Genomic DNA, 20,262 nt, shown 5'->3' on the forward strand with positions numbered 1-20,262 from the left:
TTTCCAATGCCGCCATCTCTCTTGGCATGAAGCCAACATGGGAAGTACGGAAAGAGTATTCTGAAAAGCAATTCAGTTTGCTACAACCTTCTGCAAGAATTCTTACAGAATCACTAGGACTACACTGTAATGGTGGAATCTGTGGGCCAAGGTGGACCCTCAATCAGGAACAATGCTCATTGGAAGTCAGTTCACACAATACACATTTGGGGAGGCTCAGCGCTTCACAATTAAACTGAAAGATTTCCCAGCTTTGCTTCTTAGCCTCGCTCCTTTCCTTCAGGTCCCTGTAAAACCCCACACCAGTGTTTGGGGGGGGGGGGTGAGGACGGCCCCCCGCCTGGAAAAGCTATGGCACCTCAGAGCTGGAAGGGCCTCCTCGAGCCTCTGATGACAGTGTCAACGCTCTCTTAGCAGAGGACACCAAGACCCAGCAGCCAAGAGCACACGGTCAGTGAGTGCCGCTGGTCAGAATCCCTGTCCCTGACTCAGAGCTGAACTGAAGGCACTTTTCACTTAATCATAGTTTCAGGAGATTGTATCTTGGTTCTAAATAAAGCCCAGCTGGGAACAAAATCTCCAGGGCTACTCCTAAAGTGACTTTGGGAAAACTGCTGACATTCCTGTCTGGAGATGTGCTGGGGAGGGGAAGAGGGCCGGGGACAGCAGGGGAGGAAAGTGCAAGGCTCTATTCCAAGTGCCCATAACAACAGCCAGTAGCAGCCAAAAGTCACCTCGTGCTGAACTGGGCACTGTGCTAGTACTTACTCTGCAGGCATTAGCACATCGAATCCTCTCAACAACCATGTACAGTGGGCATGAGTGTTTCCACTTTACAGATGAGGAGACTGAGGCACAAAGCTCCTACAGAACTGGCCTAAGTGCCCCACAACTGGTAAGAGGTCCAGGTAAGAGTGGAGCCCAGCGGTTCCTAAGGCAGTGCTCTGACCCACTGACTTTAATCACCATGCGCTGCGTGCAGGGCCCAGGGAAACTCAAATTCAGTTCTGGCTGAGCATAGGGAACCCTCAGACACCAGCCAGCTGTCCCAGCACAAAGCTGCAGCCAGGCTACCAAAAGGGGAGGTCCACCGCGGGGGACAGGTTGGGGACCTGGGAGTTTAGTTTCTTGATTCTCCTGCCAAAACTCTTAGGCGTGGGGAAGGGGGGGCAAGTGAGGGGGAAGGCAGGAAAGGAGAACAGCAATAAGGAAGCAAACAGGACTGTCTAGAGGGGACAAAACAGGTTTGTTTTCTAAACCAAAGGTCTTCTAAAAGGCACACCCTGCCTTCCAGAGCTACTGGAAACACTACACATTCTCACATTCCTCCACCTCCCTTGGTAACCATTTCACTAACAAGTCTTGCATCTGCTAGGACTTAAATCAGATGCAAGAAAGGACTTCTGGGCAAAATGAACCAGTCATCTCTGTAAAATGGAAGCCCTTTTGTAAAGGAAAGGAGGAAGAGGAGGGAGGAAAGTAATGAGCCGCCAGCTCTTGGGCCCCCTCTACCTGAAAGCTGTGCAGAGGAAGGAACATGGCCACAGACCTTCCATGGGGAGACAGGAGGGAGTCTTCACACTTCTTACCTCCCTAGGAACCAAAGGCTTTTGTTCTCAAGGACCCTCGGGGACTGGCACACACTCGGCAGGTGGGGCAGGCGACTAGAAAAGGAAAGAGGAAAAGCTGGTGCCTATGGAGGAGTGGGGCCCTGGAGGCAAAACTCGTGCCAGCAGGATGCTGCCTTCCCCCAAATCCGCAATTTACAGTGAGTCTGTACTTCTCCACGTCAAGTTCTCCACCCTGCACGTGAATCTTAGCTGTGAGCTCCGTCTCAGAAGCACTCACCCCAGATTACATGCATGAGCAGAGAGGTTACATGCATGAGCAGGGGGTTACATGCATGAGCAGGGGGTTACATGCATGAGCAGGGGGTTACATGCATGAGCAGAGGGGTTACGTGCATGAGCAGGGGGGTTACATGCATGAGCAGGGCCTGGAAGCAGCAGGAATTCAGCTGACGACGATCCTAGTGCTCTACACTGTTTCTGGGTTGGAACAGACCCGAGCACTTGTCTCTGGAGCTTGACGAGAATAAATAATTCAAGCTAGGCTCCATCACGGCCGACCTCAACCACATGCCCATTGTATTTGAGACGGAGGAATTCACATTGGCCTTGATGGAGGATTTTAAAAGGACACAAAATTAAACGACTTGATCCAAATAACTCAGAATAGCCAGTGACTCCACATATGGGATTCTACTTATTGATTTAAAAACCTGTTTTCTCCTTGGAAGAGAACAAAATAGGAGCTTAAAAGCACTTGCTCCAAACACCTTGCTCCTTTGTTCCCAGATGCACTCAACCTCCAGTCACTTATGCTGCAGACGCACGTTAGCTTCTTGCTTTCTGGGCAGCATCATTCAGCGCTGCGGCCGCCTTTCGTTTAAACTTCTATGCAGCTGGGGCTGTGCAGTGTCGGAACTGCAAGCACACCAGCCAGTGTGTCCATCTCTGCAGTGCTTTTCAGTATAAAAGGCTCCGGCTGGGGCCAGAAGATTGTATGACTCAGTCCAAAGAGCATGGGCTTTGGAGCCTCTGACCTTAGGCAAATCCCACAGCCTGGGGTGTAAGAAAACTATCAACCTGGCTCGGTTATCAGAAGGTTGTATTAGCTTGCTCAGGCTGCCATAACAAAACCCCACAGATGGGGGTGTAGACAACAGGGTTACTTTTTCACATTTCCGGATGCTAGAAGTCCACGGTAATGTCGGCATGTTTTTCCGAGGCCTCTCTTGCTGGCCTGCAGATGGCTGTCTACTCACTGTCCTCTGTGCAAATGCAGGTCTGGGCTCTACACTCTCCCTTCTTACTGGGGGCACACAAGTCAGGCCGTAACAAAGACTACGTGACAAAGTAAGGGGAAGAAGCTGTGCTTGGGAATCATGAAGCGTAATGCACCATTTCGTCCTGTACTTGAGGCAAGAAAAGACCAGAAAATCATAATGTAGTTTAGCTTTATTGAAGACATATCACAGTAGACAAACAAGTAGACAAACACATGCTTTATAAAATATACATTCTCGTGTGAGAAAATATAAATAGATACGAGGAAAGGGCCACACTGAACAACTTGGCTTACAACTCTCTCAGGGACATCTAGTACCAGGGCTGCTCAGACTGACATCCTCTGATGGGGGTGGGGGAAACACAGGTGGAGCATAGTGGGAACATAGAAATAGTCTACGGATCAAGAGGCCACTTCCAGTAGCTAAGGGAAATTCTAAGAGCAGTTGACCACATGATGACCAATTTCTCTTTCAAGACAGTTACAGCTGATAATTATACTCCTTACACCTGTTTTTCACCTTCACCCCACCCGTTGGTGAAGATTATTAGGACTGATAAACAATACAAACTTGAGGGAACAGGTCCAAATATTACTCTTAAAACACACACACACACACATACACACACACACACACACCCTTTAGTACCCATAAAACCTTCAGATGACTCATGGGCTTTCAGGTGTTGTTTTGATAAGAGCAGCTTATAATAGATCTCTCAATTCAGAACTTGTTATTTTTGCAACAAACAAGGCAGTGTCCAAAACAGAAAGAAAATGAAAGCTGACTGATGTTGGTGTAGCTTGTACTCCCCCAAAAAAGGTTAGAAGAGCAGGAGGGGGAAACATCTGCCAAACTGAACTGGAAAGAGACCATGTAATAGAAAAATGAAACATTCCTTGCAGATTGCCAAAAAACCTTAGCTCGACTGTTTCACAATTGCCTGTCATCTGCATCAGGAAGTAAAATATGAAATGGAAGACGTAGCATAAAATGACAGCAAATTTACCTCTGTAGCTCCATTACCCTCTTGGCATTTCTGTGGATAGTCAAGTGATTAGAACAGGCCACCACACACTTGAGTGAAATACTCGGTATAAAATTAAACACTACAATTCCAACCCCATTCTATATGGAGCCCACTGATAAGAATAGGGATCAAAATTAAATATAGAGTAAAAGGGAGGGATATAATACATGATAGGCTTTAAACTTTTTATTATGGTATTGCTGTCTGTGTTAATTACTAGTTACAGATTTCCTCAGAATAAGCCCACTTTCATGTTTTCAGCCATTAACACAGAATAGGCCAAAACACAAAATACTTTAGTTTAAAAAAATTCTTAAGTGCTCTATACTTTATATAAAGGATTCTGAAGGGCACGGTTTTTCTGGAGATTTCCAATGATAAAATGAAAGTCATCTTGCCCATATTCCATCTCAAGACAGAAATTTCCTCAAAGTTATTAGCAAATGATTATTCAGCTTCCGTGTGTGCTTTTCCCCCAAAGGCTGATCATTCCAATTGTCAGGTAAATCTAACAGTTAGGTTAGCAAGTGAGCGTATATGGAACTAGAGGCCTGATGCACGAAATTCATGCAAGGGGCTTGGCCCTCGCAGCCCGGGCTTCATCCGGAAGGTCCTTCGGCTGTCGGGTCTAATTAGCATATTATGCTTTCATTATTATGGATTACTGGCCAGTGTATTCTGCATCTCCTGTAGCTGCTGCCCCACTGATATGACCCAGGTCCTCTGGAATCAAAACAGTGAATCTCATAGGACAACCATTTAAAGTAATTAAAGACTTTTATCCTATCTCCCTTTTCTTAGGAAAATGGCTCAGTCTAAGCTGCTTAACATCTTAGTGTTTCTTTTACAACCTCCAAATGGGTAATGTGAAGGCAACTGTTTTTAAACATGAAAGTTACCTTACAGAGAAACATGCATCCTAAGCATTCTGAGATGGCACCTGGAGGGAAGTGCACGTGGCTGGGTCCTCGGAGTACTGTGCCTTCTAGGGAAAGCACTTTAGAAGCTGCCAAGGACGGAAAGCCAATGGCTTGGGTGTGGAGCCTGTGCCAGTGAGGCTGGAGTTCAAGGACAAGGCTAGTTCTTCCAGGCAGGCCTGAAGAATCGGTCTGAGGGGTACCAACACATGAGAGAATTTATGCATCGCTCCTGAGAGGAAGTGGTAATTGGGTCCCAGCATTTTCGTTTGCCTGGGTCAGCCACAGCCCGTATTAAACTGGCAACAGGCAGACATTACGATGGAAAGAAACACTGCTGAGCCACTAATCTGGGTTATAGTAGAGAGTTAAATGCTGCTTGGTCAAGAAGAGATGCAATAATGAAAAGTTTCAGGTATTCCTCCTAAGATTAGAATTTATTAAATTCATTATCTTCTTTAAAGACCAGGGGTAGGCTATTCACATTTAAACAAATTCCTGACTAGTATTTAGGTAAGTTTTTTAGTTATGTACCAGCAGACAAGCTAGGGATAGCTGAGAGTTGACAAAACGGAATCCCTGGCCATCAGGAGACAGACTGATACTGCAGAGAATGGCCATTGCCAACACCACGGCAGCACCATGTAGCCATGTTTCCTCGGGCACTGGCCCAGCCTGTTTTGTCCTCTCACACGTGAGAGCCAATGCTCACTTGCAGTCTAGCTCTGTCTCCACCTTTTTCACTCAAGAAAGTCTATCAGCATATGAGAAAGAGTACTGTCATTATTGGGATAACCTTGAACACAACAGAAAGGTCACAAACTAGTTACAAATTAGCGGTGGCACACCCTCCAACTGATTCAGATTCTGTGGAGTATTCCAACACCAGCGCTCAGACCTGCTGTGCTAGAGCGCACTGGTGCTTGTCAATGCAGTCCAGTGTCCTTGTTTACTGACACTGTTTAGAAGCAGAATATTTCTTCCCAGGAGTGTAGCTTATACCATTTCTCCTGCTATAGAGGAAGTAAGTCTGGCTCAAGTCAGAGTAAGCAGCATCGCTCTTGTTCTACTTAACAAACATCTCATGAAAGCAGCTTTTTATTAGAGTAGCATAACCCTCCTTGGTTCCTGGAGGGATCACAGGTTCATAGAATGTTACAGCTGGAAAGGGCTTCAGAGCATCCATAAAGCGCCCTCATTTCATAAACAGGCTGAGATGTAAAGGGACTGGGCCCTGATTACACAACTAGTAAGTACAGGGCAGGGAATACAATCAGGTCTCTTGATTCTAAGTCAGTACAAATTATACTACAACCTAGTGAGCACAAATTGAAGGGTGGGGGAGGGGGGGAAGATATTTAAGAAGTTCAAAGTGAAAATGAAGAAAGGCTGATAGTTTAAAAAGGGAAAAGAGAAAGGCATGATGGTACGAAACAGCTCAAGAGGTGCTGCTGCCTATGGGAGATTTAGGATTGAAAACAAGCATTAAATTCTAGCAAAAAGCTAAGAACTTATGTGAGTTTAGAACCCCTGAAATGCACAATGACTTATTTTCACTGAAGGGACAGGTTGTGTAGTACATAGCTAGCTAGCACTTACAAGATGTAGAGGACAGAGTCTGACCGCCTGCCTGCCTATGTAAGGAAATCTGAAAGCACAAAGAACTCCAGTCCATTCCATTCCATTAGTGTCAAGTCCTTTGTTTACGTAACGCTATCAGAAATTCAGGAAAACTTTTAGGCTTAAATAATCCTTGTACTTAAACAAGGACCACTCCAAAGCTTTATAGTGTAAACATTTCTGCATGTCCTTCTACTTCCAAAAGCCCTTTTCCCTTCTTAAGATGCAATGTGCATTGGTAAAAGAGACATTATAAAAAAACAAACAGAAAAGAAACAATCTTTGGTTTCCTCGTCAACTAAATCCTTTGTTGAAAGAAGATATTCCCCAAACGAGTTTTCCTTTATTTACGTACATATGGCGATGACAGGACTGCTAGTGTTTTCAAAGAGCCTTTCTACCCTAGAAAGGTAATAGTGTCTGGCACTTGTAAACAGGTGGCAAATGAGTAGATGTATGAACCTTTAGGTACGAAGTGGTTAATTACACCAAGACTGTTCGTGTGCACCCAATCACTAGGTACCCTGCCTCTACACATAGACTTCTTAACAAATACATTTTTAAAACTTTAAACAGCCTTTAAAATCACTAAACCAAGATATATACAAAATCTGTCTGTGGTCTGAGAAGCTGCTGTCAACATTATAACTAGATGTCATATATAATTTTGGCATATCAAAAATATTTACATTGCAGCCAACACTTACGGTCAATGAATACAAAAAATTATTTATAAATGCACATATATTTACAATGAGATTCCAGGGTGATAGGGATCCCCTTCTCCCCCGCCCCCCAAGGAAAAAAATGATTCACATGAATACAAAACTCCTTGACCTGGTAACAGCTGGTCAAGCCTGGGATACTTGCCAAAGACTTTGAATATCAAAGCCTCAACGACCAACGACCGGCTCGCTAAAACCTGCTAAAACCACTGACAAATCCCCGAACACGTCCAAGCAAGGACCAAAGTTATTTTTGTTCTTTGGAAGGCAAAATAGATTCTGTTTTCTCAGAATCATTCTGCGGGTTGAGACAATCAGCATGGTAAGCAGCAATGAGACTCCTCCCAATATGCAACACACCCGGGCATATTGCCCCGGACCCTCAGGAAGCACATCTGTCCTGTACCGTCGTCCTCTGCCCCTGCGGCACACTGTCTAGTCCATGTACCCAGGTCTGTCAGCCATTATCTTTTCTTTGTCAGGTGTAAGCCCAAACAAATGCCTAGCCCACCTTGGTGTGGTCAAATGTAATTGTAGACAAAGAGTGAAGCAAATGCTGACTTTGGGGTTTCTTCTGAACTCTGAGGTAGTAAATACAAAATTAATGAATTTGGGTCTTTGCCCAGATTGCATCCTAGAATATTTCATGTGCCCTCGCTTCCCTCTTGAATGTTCCGAGTCCTACTAAAATCAAAAGCGTGGTCGTGCAACCTGTGACAGGGTGTGGGGGAAGTGGAGCAAGCGGCACCACTCTCCGCCAGGCCCTCGTGCTGATGGGGCTGTGGTGCCGCAGGGACGGGCTGCTGGGAAAAGGGAGCAGGAGGCAGGCCTAGTTCTCCGCTCGTGTTCCACAGAGGCCGCTGCAATGTTTCTGAGAATCAAAGACAAGAATCGTCAGTGGCAAATACAAGTTCAAAATTAATTTCCTAAAGCTTAATTTTCTTTAACCCAAATCCTCAAAGAAATAAAGATGCCCAATATTCCTGTATAAGGATGCTGAGATCAAATATATACTTGCCATCTTCTTAGCAACACTAAAAAAAGAAACAAGACGAAAACTGGAACTATGGTCATGCAAACCCTTCTATTCAAACTTAACCAATTATTTGCTGAATCCATGCGATATGTCTCCTACTTTTGCCTCTTGTTAATGATTCTGCTGCTACAAAATTTGAGAACAAAACTCTTTAGACACATGGAAACAGACTAAGGGACTAATAGTATTCACACTGTAATGGAATGCGTAATAAAAATTCAGAGAAGCCATACCGGGTGGGGCAAAGGTAGGCTTACAGTTGTGAGTACATGAAACCCAGGATTTATTCGTTTTATTATTTATTAATTATTGTATTACTTTCATTAGGAACAACTGTAAGCCTACTTTTGCCCCACCCTGTATGTTTTTAAATAACAATTAAATGCCTATGTTTTAAAAAACTATCTTAAAAATAAATGATTTCCCTCTGGCTTCTAGCATTCTAATAATTCCAACAATAAGATAACCAAAAGCAGTGATTTTAAATCAGATTGTCCATACTCTGAGTTCAAAAGTGTGCATCTCTCATTCTCCTTATTTATTGCAAGGTAAGCTCTCCCCAAAGATCATTTACTGAAAGTTATGTTAACTTCATGGGGATGCATTTTGGAAAAAGCTTTTTCAAATATTCTGGAAACAAATGCTCAGAAATAAAATTTTTAAAAAACCCATGTGAAGAGTAAACGCCAGCAAGGTTTCTCAAGCTTTATATGCATACAAATAAGCTGGGGTCCAGTTAAACTAGACTCTGGTTCACTGGTTCACTGCTTTCCCACTGATGACTCTGATCATCATACCTCACAGACAAAAGCAAACACCTGCCAAGTGATGCTGGCATTCAGTAATTACCTGATAGTGCAGCAACCAAATAAAGCATTTAAAGTTTCCTCAGCAAAAACCTTCATCAAATTATATCCTTAGCACTTCAGATCTCCATCATTTAAGTAAGATGAAAGGAGAAAAGTAACACCTACGTGAAACTTTTTAAAAGCTGTTGCTATATGGCTTCTGAATTTTTAGAGTCGTGGTATTGCTATTTCCACAAAAGCTGTTTTCATCCAAAAGATGCAGACTTCTCTGTAACTCTAGTCTCTAAAAATCTCTTGCTCTAGTTCATACCATGTAATAGCAGCTAATGACTCTATTACACCAACTGGACTGCTGCTTCCTGTCAAATAAGAGTGCTAACTACATGACAAAAAAAATCAAGTAGGTGAAAGTGAAAACAAAATGAACAAAAAAACAGTGCCCTTTACCACTGCTCATCTGTGTGGAGGCAAGTGTCTTCTCATTCACCCTCTCGTGGTTGGTGGGAAAGGCAGACGTCTCTCTATCTGCTGGTAATACCAGGCTCTCCAGCGTTGTGGCATCTTGGGAAGGATGTGCCAGATAAGTCTCTTTGGGCATCTGGACCATGAGGCTGGACAGTGTCTGATCTAGAACATCCTCCTCAGCAATGTAGGTATACGGACAGTATTCTCGTGTCCTGGAGTAGATGTTGGCATTGTCATAACAATCTGAGCAGATAACCCGGGTTCCAGAGCCACCTAGGTCAACAGGGGATAGAAGCCGAACAGCCTTCAGTTAAGGAACCAGCTTTACCATCATCAGTTTTCTCCAACAGTTGCCGTCATTATCATCAGAACTGGCAATTATTCCACATTTACTTTATAGACAAGGTGAAGTTTGAACGTCTTCTGTCAATTAACTGTGTAATCCTCACAACATCCCTGTACGGTGGGTACTATTATTTCCCCATCTTCCAGATGGAGTAACTACAACACAGGGAAGTTAAGTAACCGGCCCAAGCACACGGCCAGAGTGAGGAGCTGAAATCTGAACTCGGCACTCTGGCTCCAGCTCGTGCTCTTAACTAAGCCATCTTTGTCCAGCCTGGATAAGGTCATGCTCAAATCAAGGGCGCCAAAACAAGGCTGGCACTGTGCTACAAGACATGTTTGGCTTAAGCAAACTGAAGCAGAGAACAAGGAGTTATGATCGCTTCACTTCACAAAAGCCCGTATTACTTTCATGAGTCAAGAGGTTAAGCAACACTAGCTGCGGAAAGTACCCCTGAGAAAGCCAAGAGTCCTGCCCAACAAATATGTGTTTGGCAGAAGTAAAAGTAACAGTGAGCTCCCTGGGCTGTTATGTGCTTTGAAAACTGAATGATGAAAGAGAGTGAGGAACAAAGCGCAAGGTACTTAATTCACGATCAAGCAACAAAATTTTAGAGCTGGAAGAAATCGAAATGTAATTTTGTTTAACCCAGAAAGCAGTGTTTATTTCCCACAAATTTCAGAGTGAAGGCTTTACATATTTTTTTAAAGGCTAAAAATACCCCCTTTTTCATGGAGAACCAAAAAATCCAACTTGTCAATTACATACAGAAGTTCTGTCAACACTCAGCATAAAAAATCTCTAGAAATGAAATAGACCTTTCATTTGTATAGGACTTGAAGTACTACACAGATTTGCTGAAAGAATCTGCTAAAACTTGAGGAAACTGCTTTATAAAATAGTTTATTTTAGCTACAAGGAAAATAAAGCTCAGATGTTAACTTGTTCATGGCCACAGAGCTGGAAAGAGGGACTAGGAATCAAACCCGATTCTATCCCTTCATTCACCTTCCTGTGGGAAGGACGGAATGGGAAGAATAGCGATGTTGAGAAGGTGGGTTCGATTAGGGAACATTTCATCTCTCTGATATATGCTGAAAAACATCATCACCGTTTAAACTTTAGTGACTATATACCTGTCAGCAGGAGAAACAAACCTCCCCTAAACATGGTCTGAAGGATGTTCACGCCTGAAATCAGATAAAAGACACCGAAAAAACACTTCCAGGGCTTCTCCTTCCCACAGTAACACTGGTGTGGGAGACTGTGCGAGGTAGTACTCTCACTCCCATTAGGATGTGTTTCTCCTACCTGTCAGGTGACTTTCTTCTGTTTAAGACTTTAGTCAATTTTTATCCTATTTTGCATGGGGCCAAATGTTTTGAGTATCTCTTTTAAAATACTGCTTCAGGTTAAAGGGCAAAACTAGACACTAAAAAATAAACTCAAGCGGGTAGGGCTGCAATGTAAGCATAACGAAGAGTCATTACCATCAGTGCCTTTGTGTAAATATCCATTGGCAGGAGGCATGAGCTGCTGATGACTGCCTGCCTCAGAGTTGCTGTAGCCTTCCTGTGGCTCAGACAGAGTTCCTTGGGAAGACAAGTAGCTGGGAATGTCTGCAGGCAGGTTAAGCTCCTCTGCAAAAGAGAAATCTGTATGTAACTCACAAATAAAGTTAGGCAATTTAAGCCAGTGCTCAGAAGACCACTGTATAAATGTGTTCCACTTGGATTCTATTGGCCAGGAAAACGTTTTATGTATACCTAGGAACTTAAAATTTCCCCTAAAATCATTTCTCACTAGAATTTCCCCTAAAATTATCTCACTAGACTTATTCTCAAAGCTTCATTGTAATAGTATTACCAAGAGGAACAAAACCTAAAGTCGGAAATCTTATCTGTGGGTACTTTCACAGTCTATGGCTGCAACTCCTCTCACAGAATTTCAGAGTGAGGAGTATGAAAGACTGATCAGTCATAAGGGCTCCTCTTCCCTACAGAGAAACTACAATGGAAATGAGCTGTAGGCATTAGAAAAAGAAGAGTAAACTTGTAAGGGAGTGTCCACAAATTCTTAAAACTATTTATCAGAGAGGTTCTGTTATATCAAGGAAACTGGGTATTTTAACAGAAAAACTCTTCCTTCTACCACATACTAGTATAAAGTAACAAAGTTCCCCAATTTTTATACTTTACAGTGAATTCTATACTACACTCCTGACTGAAGTACAAGCCAAAGGTGTCAACTGGTGCCACTCACCTGTGTTCGTAATACTATAGTCTTCATTTTTCCTTCTCATGTGGTAAATAACAATGACCCAGATCAAAGAGGTGCCCACAACACAACAGACCACAACGATGATGACAATGCCAACTGTGGTCCAGCCATCGTCTTCATGCCCAATGCTACTCTGGGAAGAGTCACAATTGGGGGATGAGATGACATTTAGGTAAATGTGACCACGTTCTGTTCCAAGAGTGTTAGACATAATGCAGGTGTATTTCCCGGCATCTTCTAGCCCAGCATCTACAATGATGAGAAGCTGGTTGGCTGCAGCAAAGAAGTGCCGTTCTGTCACCAGCAGTGGTCCATCATCTTTGGTCCAGTTGAGGCGAGGGGCAGGGCTCCCTCCAGCTATGCACTGTAACACTGCAGTTTCACCTCGTGTTACTGTCTTGTCCTCCAAGGGTCTAATAAATGAGGGCGTCTCTAACAGAGAGATTATATAAAAATCATATTAAGCAATTTTATTCCTTAAATCCTATTGGATTAATGAGGTGAAAATGAAATAGGCAATTTCTTATACTCATGGAAGGATTACAAGTTAGTATTTCAGAAAAGCAAAAGTCTCAACAAATCTAAATCTTATCTCAGTAATTCCACCTTGGGCAAGCTATCCTAAGCTAAGGAATTCAAAAATTTCTACACAAAGATATTTATTATAAAATTAGCTGTAATTTTAAAAATAAAGGGAAGATCTAAAAACCTAGCAGGAAAATGACTAATTAAATTACAGTACACAGCCACATGATATTCTATGAAGACCAGTAACAGGGTAACCCTGTGATAAATATTAAGTGGGGAAAAAGCAGGTATATATAACTACATAAAAATGAGTTTAAAAAAAAGTCCAGAATATGACAAAATCTTTAACAACTGTTTGAGTGACTTTCCCTCTTTTATTCTAATTTTCTGTGTAGCTAATGTTTTTAAACACAATAAACTTATTTTTTTTATTATACAATAACACAAACCAATAAACTTTTAAAAACCTTAACAACTAAGGGAATAGAGAACTAAAAATAGAATTTCCCAGGGAGTAAAGTCCATAAAGAAAAGCATTCTCATAAGAAGAAACAGGCCTGTCAGGAGAAATCTTTAGGGGAAAGACATTTTACAGAGCATAAAATTAAAAGGAGCACACTGGATGGAATACGGGAAATACGGGAAATCTAACTAGAGGACAGGTCATTCTGTCTGTATTTAAAAAAATTTTAAATGACATGGAGGGAAAACAGTTAAACTGTTTCAAGTTCCCTATAAAATAACTGAAACTCATGTGTATGAAGCAGGCACCGTACAGAGGGAGATATAATAGGATACACTTAGGGCCTTGAATTTTCATTTCATGTGGTAAACCTCTCTAAATCCGCCCTCAGCATTCCCCCAGATTTCAGCTACCTGATCCACTAATGCCCTAGGCCAGTGGTCGGCAAACTGCGGCCCCTTGAGTGTGGCTCTTCCACAAAATACCACGTGCGGGGGCGCACGTACAGCGCGATTGAAACTTCGTGGCCACACTGAAGGGGCCAAAGAGCCGCATGTGGCTCGCGAGCCGCGGTTTGCCGACCACGGCCCTAGGCTGACATAACCTTGCATAAACTGACAAAACAAGGTGATGAGATGTAAGGATCACAGCTGAAATATCAGACTTTTCTTGTCGTTAAGACTAATAAAAAGGCTGCTACAAAAGCTGGGACCCACGACAATAAACATACCTAACACTGTGAGTGAGGCATTTGCTGAGAGGCCTCCTGCTATGTTTTGTGCCATGCAGCTGTAGATCCCCATGTCTTCTATCTTCACGTTTGCGATGAAGAAGACATCGTCCTCGGGCATGACATGCATTCGTCTTTCTCGGGCTGCAGGAAAGTCAGTCCCGCCATCTTTCTGCCAGGAAATCTGAGGTGCAGGGTGCCCTTCTGCAGCACATTCTAATCTGGCCATGGCACCGGTGCGAATAGTTAGATCCATTGGGGTTTTCAGAAATGAAGGCATCTCTGTTCCAAGAAAGATCACCAAGAAAAAGTGGGTGAGGGAAAACACACACCAACAGGGAGAACCTGCTAGGCCAAATGACAACTGTCATCATGCTGCATTTCTTAAGGAAGACATGCTCTCTGGACGGACAGTAAAAGCAACTTGAGAGGCCATCTTTTCTCTCAACCTGAGTATCTGCAGCACAGTGATCTCACCCTTCTAGAGTACTGATGGGGACAGGGAAAGCAGATGGCCACAAACCTTTCTGAACCCCGTATTTTAGAACCTGGTATTTACTGACTTCCTTACTTAAGAGACTAAACGGTGCTTCTCACACTAACCTCTATAGTGCTGTCAAAGGAACTGTATGATAAAAAAAAATTATGCCTTCAAAAATCTCATAAGACAACACACAAGCAAAACGTAAGTATATCTTTTGAGTGCACAGTCTAACATGTTGTAGTTATTCAATCTAATGGGCAATAAATAGATCAAGCTATTTTGGAGAAGTTTTTTATAGCCACAGTGAAGACAGCATTAATTTCAACAATGGTTGTGTGTGACTATATTAACACATTGTTTGCGGGTAGTTTTTATCGCGCGCTAACAGGTGGCGCGGTCCATTTTTGCTAATTTTTTGCGCAAATGGCAACGTTCAGTAAAATTACGATAACTTTAGTTTACGTATTTATACGTTACCCGCATTCTACCGCTAGTCTATAAAAAACGTATTAATACGTGTCCCGCGCTCTACTACACTGGTAGAACGTATAAATACATAAAACGTGTAAACACGTTTCCCGCATACAATGTGTTAAGACAATGATGATGATCATTGGACCTAGAAATGTGCTAAATACTCCGCTATTGAAAGGCCCTGTGAACAATGCCAGGAATAAATTTCATAGTTCTCAAAAAAGAATTATGGTCTGGAAAGAAAATGGAGAATTTCAAAAGAATTTTCTCAAAAGCATAAATAACAGTATAAGCAGCTTCTCTCCTGGGGACATGGAATTCACATTTACCCCTCAACCAATGACCAATCAGGGATAGGAAATGGACAAACTGACAATCCAGTCTATACATGATCACAATCCTAAAGACAGAAACAGTAAGATCCTCCTCAAATGTCAGGTTTCGCCTAATTTTCTTGAGTCAAATGGTTCAAAATGGATGTGGAAAATCCTCCCAACTACAGAAAACTATTAGGGTACATAATTCCTTACCATTCACAGTCAGTTTGGCTTTATAAGAATAATTAGAACCAAAGTGATTAGTAACGATGCACTGATATTTTCCTTCATCTGTGAAATTCACATTGAAAAGATGTAAGACACTAGTATATTCCAGAGCTTCTCCAGCTTGCTGTTGAAAACGAACAAAATTCTCAATGTCAGCATCATACAGGATTTCACTGTCTTTGCGCCACACAGTAGACATGGGTGAATCACTGCTGCTCACTGCAGAGCACGTCAGAGTCACGTTCACACCTCTGAGAGCAACTGTGGTTTCAGGATGTCTTCTTATCTGTGGCTTGAGAAAATCATCTAAGGGAAAATAATAGGGCAGGAGACAAGTCAGTTGTTTATTTTTGCTTCTACAAATTCAATTTTAAAACAAATAATGTAAAATTGTGTGTTCTGTTTACAAGATGGCATATTAAGATTGAAAGAGACTATAGAGCTAGAATCCAATGCCTCGTTTAAAGATGGAAGAATGAGGCCCAAAGGGTCAAATGACTTGCTCAGAGACATGTAAGTCAGTATCAGAGCCTGGACCAGAACCCAGGTTTTCAAACTTCAGGGTTTAGCACTCTTCCCACTATCCCTTACTGACACTTATGCCTAGAATGTACTTCCTAAGCATAAGCAGTTAATGGGAATAAAAGAAAAACATATATTAAAATTTCAAGATAAGTTCTTAATCCTATAACCATCTTTATAAAAAATTCTATTGTTAAGATATAAGTGTGTAATATAGAAAATTTAAAAGACAAAAATACGAACCACAGACAAAATCCTTCAGATCCACATTCAGGATGCTCTGCCCTGCTAGCCACTCGGGGTGTGCACAAGTTGCATTCACGGAATGTTGAAAGTTATTATCAACGAGCCATTGAAGCAGCCACTTCAAATGGCAGTCACAGAGCAAACTGTTTGTGTTCAGAATCCTGTAGAAACAAAGAGGGAAAAGAGTGCTTTTTACTTTTCATTCTAAGTTTCTTCAAGCATTAAAAGCTGACTAGGTACCTATGCATTTTTCTTGCCAAAATAATGTTTAACCTGAGTCTAACCATGAGAAAACAAATTGAGACGGTCAGCCTGAATTCCTCAAATACTGTGTCATGAAAGATACTAATGGGGAGGAGGGGCCGTTTTAGACTAAAGGAGACTACAGAACCATCACAACAAAATAAAACGAGGGATCCTTGACTGGAAAAATAAATCTACCAAGAACATTTTCTGACACTGGGGAAATTTGAGTATGCATATTAGATATTATTTTATCAATGTTAATTTCACTGGGTGTGACAACAGTGCTGTGGCAATGTAGGAGAAGATCCTTGTTTTATAGGAAATACATGCTGACTGATATTTAGAAGTGAACTGTCATGATGTTTCCAACTTACTTTCAAATGGTTTAGCAAAATTGCAGTGTGTATGTATATGTATCTATCTCTGTGTGTGTAGAGAGATAGACAAAGATGTAATGGGAGAGAGAGAGAGAGAAGGAGGGGGTGAGAGAGAGAAATAGATAACAAATTTAGCAAAAAGTTAATAATTGGTGAACCTAGGTAAAGGGTATTTGAATGTTCCTTTACCTTTCTTTAAATCTTTAAGGTTTAAAATTCCCCCAGAAAAGTTTAGGGAAAAAAGCTTTATATGTTGGAGCATAAACACATCTTTGTTGTGGAGAATATAATTTTTTCAAATTACTTCATCAAGACTGAACACACTTCAGCCTGTGGCAATGTGTGCTATAACTTAAACTAAGAAACTTTGAAAAATCATTTGTGGTCTATAATAGGCCTATAAAACATACAGTGTGGGGCAAAAGTAGCTAAAGTTTTGAGTGTGTGAAACAAAATTTATTCTTATATTAATTATTAATTATTTGTACTATAACTGTTAACCTACTTTTGCCCCACCCTGTATATAAAAAAAAAAATCAGTGTTTTCTTTTAATGGTCCCTCATTTACTTTTAAAGTTTGGTGTAAAGTACCAAAGATCTATTCCAAAGAAGTTTCAGTCTTTAAGGATATATCAAAAGCCATGTTTTATCAAGGATAATTTTAATTAAGCAGGCCAAAAGTTACCTTATGCATTTAAGAATTCTTATGTTACATTCATTCATTCATTCAATCATAGAGAAATACTGAAGTCTACAACATGCCAGATATTGTAGGCTGTGGGAATATATCCTTCACAGAGCTTTTGTATTTAAGCCAAGCAAAAAACAAATAAATGCAAGTGTAATGTCAGAAAGTAAGTGCTATCAGGAAAAACAAAGCTGGGCAATGGCCCTGAGACAGCAGCTACCAGTTTAGGTAGAGAGGTCAGGGAAAGGTTCTTTGAAGAGATGACATTTGGACGACGACCCAAGGAAAGTGATAGCAAATAGCAAAAAGACCTGTGGTTAAGGGTGTCACAGACAGAGGAAACTGAGGGATAGAGACAGAATGAGGTCAGAGAGCTGGACATGAGAGCCAGTCCATGCAAGTGCTTTATAAACTGAGAACTTGAGTTGTTTTTTTCCTTGTGTGTGATGGGAAGCCACTGGACGGTTAAGAACAGAGGAACGATGTCTGATTTACGGTTTCTTCGGTATAAACTGGACCCATGAGGCCTGGACTAATTCCGCTACTTACATTAGGCAAGATACTGCATGTCTCCAAAATCTGTTTCTATCTCTGGAAAATGGGACTGAAAGTGCCTACCTCAAAAACAATTTTAAATAAAGTATTTAGCACAGTGCCTGGCCACAGAAACCACTGAATTCACTTTAGTTCCCTTCACTTCTATTTCTCTGCATCGTTCTACCTGTTGCATGCTAACGGACCCTGCCCACAAGTGCCTAAGAGAGTACCCGGCAGTCTCTCAGTATGAGGATAGATACCAAAACATTAGCAGTCCTTGGCTTTAAGTAGTAGAGATTTGGGATCTTTCTCTCCCTTTTGGTTTAACGGTACTTTCTAATTTTTCTACCATGATAATTTCAATGCAAAATATTTTCAATTTATATGCAACTCTCCCCTCAAATTTTCACAAAGTATTGTAAACAATATCAAAAAAAATGTAGAGTTTTAATAAGTGTTGATGTAAAAAGTATTATAAATATGACCTAGATTTAAAGTAACCATACACCAAAAGGTGGCAGGTTCAATTCCCGGTCAGGGCACATACCCAGGTTGCAGGTTCCATCCCTGGTCTGGGCATGTGCAGGAGGCAACAGATCTATTTCTCTCTCTTTCTCCCCACTTCCCTTCTTCCCCATCTCCAACCCCTTCCTCTCTCTAAAATCAATTTTAAAAAATTAAATAAAGTAAGCAAAACTTCTCAGTAAAAAAAAGCTGTAGTATAGTTCCTGCATTAGCAATTTGTTCAAATCAATTCCCATATTACTAAAATGACTCTCTGAAGAATGAACTATAATATGTGCTTTCATCTACTACCTAAATTACATTTTGAACTGAGCTCATATACAAGAATTAAAAAAAAAAAAAGGCCATTTAAAAATTCTGGCAGAAAATAACTAATGATAATTACCATAACGTTTTATTTTTAATATTATTTATTCAATTTTTTCAATGTGCCAGGCTCTGTGCTGAGCATCTCAAAACTCTCCCAAGTTTACTAATGTGTTGGGGGGTGAGAGGAGAGGGGTCCTAATTCCTCATGACCTATAAGGTACTACATCCTACATGCCCTGGCTCTTGCTTATTAACTCCCTGACCTTGTCTCCTCCTACTCCTCCCCTGCTCTTATCATCCAGCCACACCAGTGTCAAGCACAAGAAGCAAGCTCCTACCTTAGGGCCTTTTCAATTGCTCTTCCCTGTGCCTGGATGCCCTCTGGCCAGATTTCAATGGTTTGCCATTTCATCCCTAGCTCAAATGCTCTTTATCTTCAGAAAGCCTTTTCTCTCTACTTCATATAAAATAGCAATCCCTGCCACTCTACATACCTTTGACCCAGCTTTGCTTTTCATCAGAACATTTATTACCTGATAATATAATACACTAGAGGCCTAGTGCACAAGATTCATGCACTGGGGGTGGGGAGGTCCCTCAGCCTGGCCTGCGCCCTCTCTCATAGTCCAGCTTGAGGGATGTCCACCTGCTGGCTTAGCCCGGTCCCCCTGGGGCTAAGCTGACAGTCGGAAATCCCTCTTGCAGTCCGGGCTCTCACAGTCCAGGACCCATCGCTCCTTACTGCCTGCCTGCAGCAGAAGCGGGAGAGGCTCCCGCCACTGCCACTGTGGATGCCAGCCCTGAGCCTGGCTTATGGCTGAGCGGCACTCCCCTGTGGGAGCACACTGACCACCAGGGAGCAGCTCCTGTATTAAGCGTCTGCCCCCTGGTGGTCAGTGCGTGTCATAGCAACTAGTCTTCCCCCATTCAGTTGATTTGCATATTAGGCTTTTATTATATAGGACTAGAGGCCCGGTGCATGAAATTCGTGCACGGGGTGTGTGTGTGTGTGTGTGTGCGTGTGTGTGTGTGTGTGTGTGTGTGTCCCTCAGCCCAGCCTGCACCCTCTCCCATCTGGGACCCCTCGAGGGATGTCCGACTGCCCGTTTAGGCCCGATACCAGTGGGATCGGGCCTAAACGGGCAGTCAGACATCCCTCTCACAATCCAGGACTGCTGGCTCCCAACCACTTGCCTGCCTGCCTGATCACCCCCTAACCACTCCCCTGCCAGCCTGATCGATGCCTAACTGCTCCCCTGCTGGCCCGACTGCCCCTAAGTGCCCTCCCCTGCTGGCCTGGTTCCCCCCCAACTGCCCTCCCCTGCCAGCCTGGTCACCCCTAACTGTCCTCCCCTGCCGGCCTGATTGCCCATAACTGTCTTCCCCTGCCGGCCTGATCGCCCACAACTGCCCTCCCCTGCCGGCCATCTTGTGGTAGCCATCTTGTGTCCACATGGGAGCGGCAATCTTTGACCACATGGGGGCGGCCATCTTGTGTGTTGGAGTGAT

At 42.5% G+C, this 20,262-nt stretch overlaps 1 protein-coding gene across 8 annotated transcripts in view; it reads right to left on the reverse strand.

Annotated features, from left to right (window-relative positions):
- Positions 1-3,002: 3,002 nt before the first annotated feature.
- LRIG2 (leucine rich repeats and immunoglobulin like domains 2) overlaps positions 3,003-20,262 on the reverse strand; it is a 109,898-nt gene continuing 92,638 nt past the window's right edge. For all 8 annotated transcript variants that reach the window (XM_059674829.1, XM_059674828.1, XM_059674827.1 and 5 more), the window contains 7 exons: positions 16,069-16,232; positions 15,289-15,609; positions 13,801-14,082; positions 12,062-12,511; positions 11,290-11,439; positions 9,436-9,726; positions 3,003-8,014 (listed from right to left, as the gene is read on the reverse strand). In XM_059674829.1, the coding sequence (XP_059530812.1) occupies positions 7,788-8,014; positions 9,436-9,726; positions 11,290-11,439; positions 12,062-12,511; positions 13,801-14,082; positions 15,289-15,609; positions 16,069-16,232 (1,885 nt within the window). In that variant the 3' untranslated portion in view covers positions 3,003-7,787. The remainder of the gene's footprint in view (positions 8,015-9,435; positions 9,727-11,289; positions 11,440-12,061; positions 12,512-13,800; positions 14,083-15,288; positions 15,610-16,068; positions 16,233-20,262) is intronic.

This window comes from Myotis daubentonii, chromosome 18 (assembly GCF_963259705.1).
Source record: "Myotis daubentonii chromosome 18, mMyoDau2.1, whole genome shotgun sequence".
Lineage (NCBI taxonomy): Eukaryota > Metazoa > Chordata > Mammalia > Chiroptera > Vespertilionidae > Myotis > Myotis daubentonii.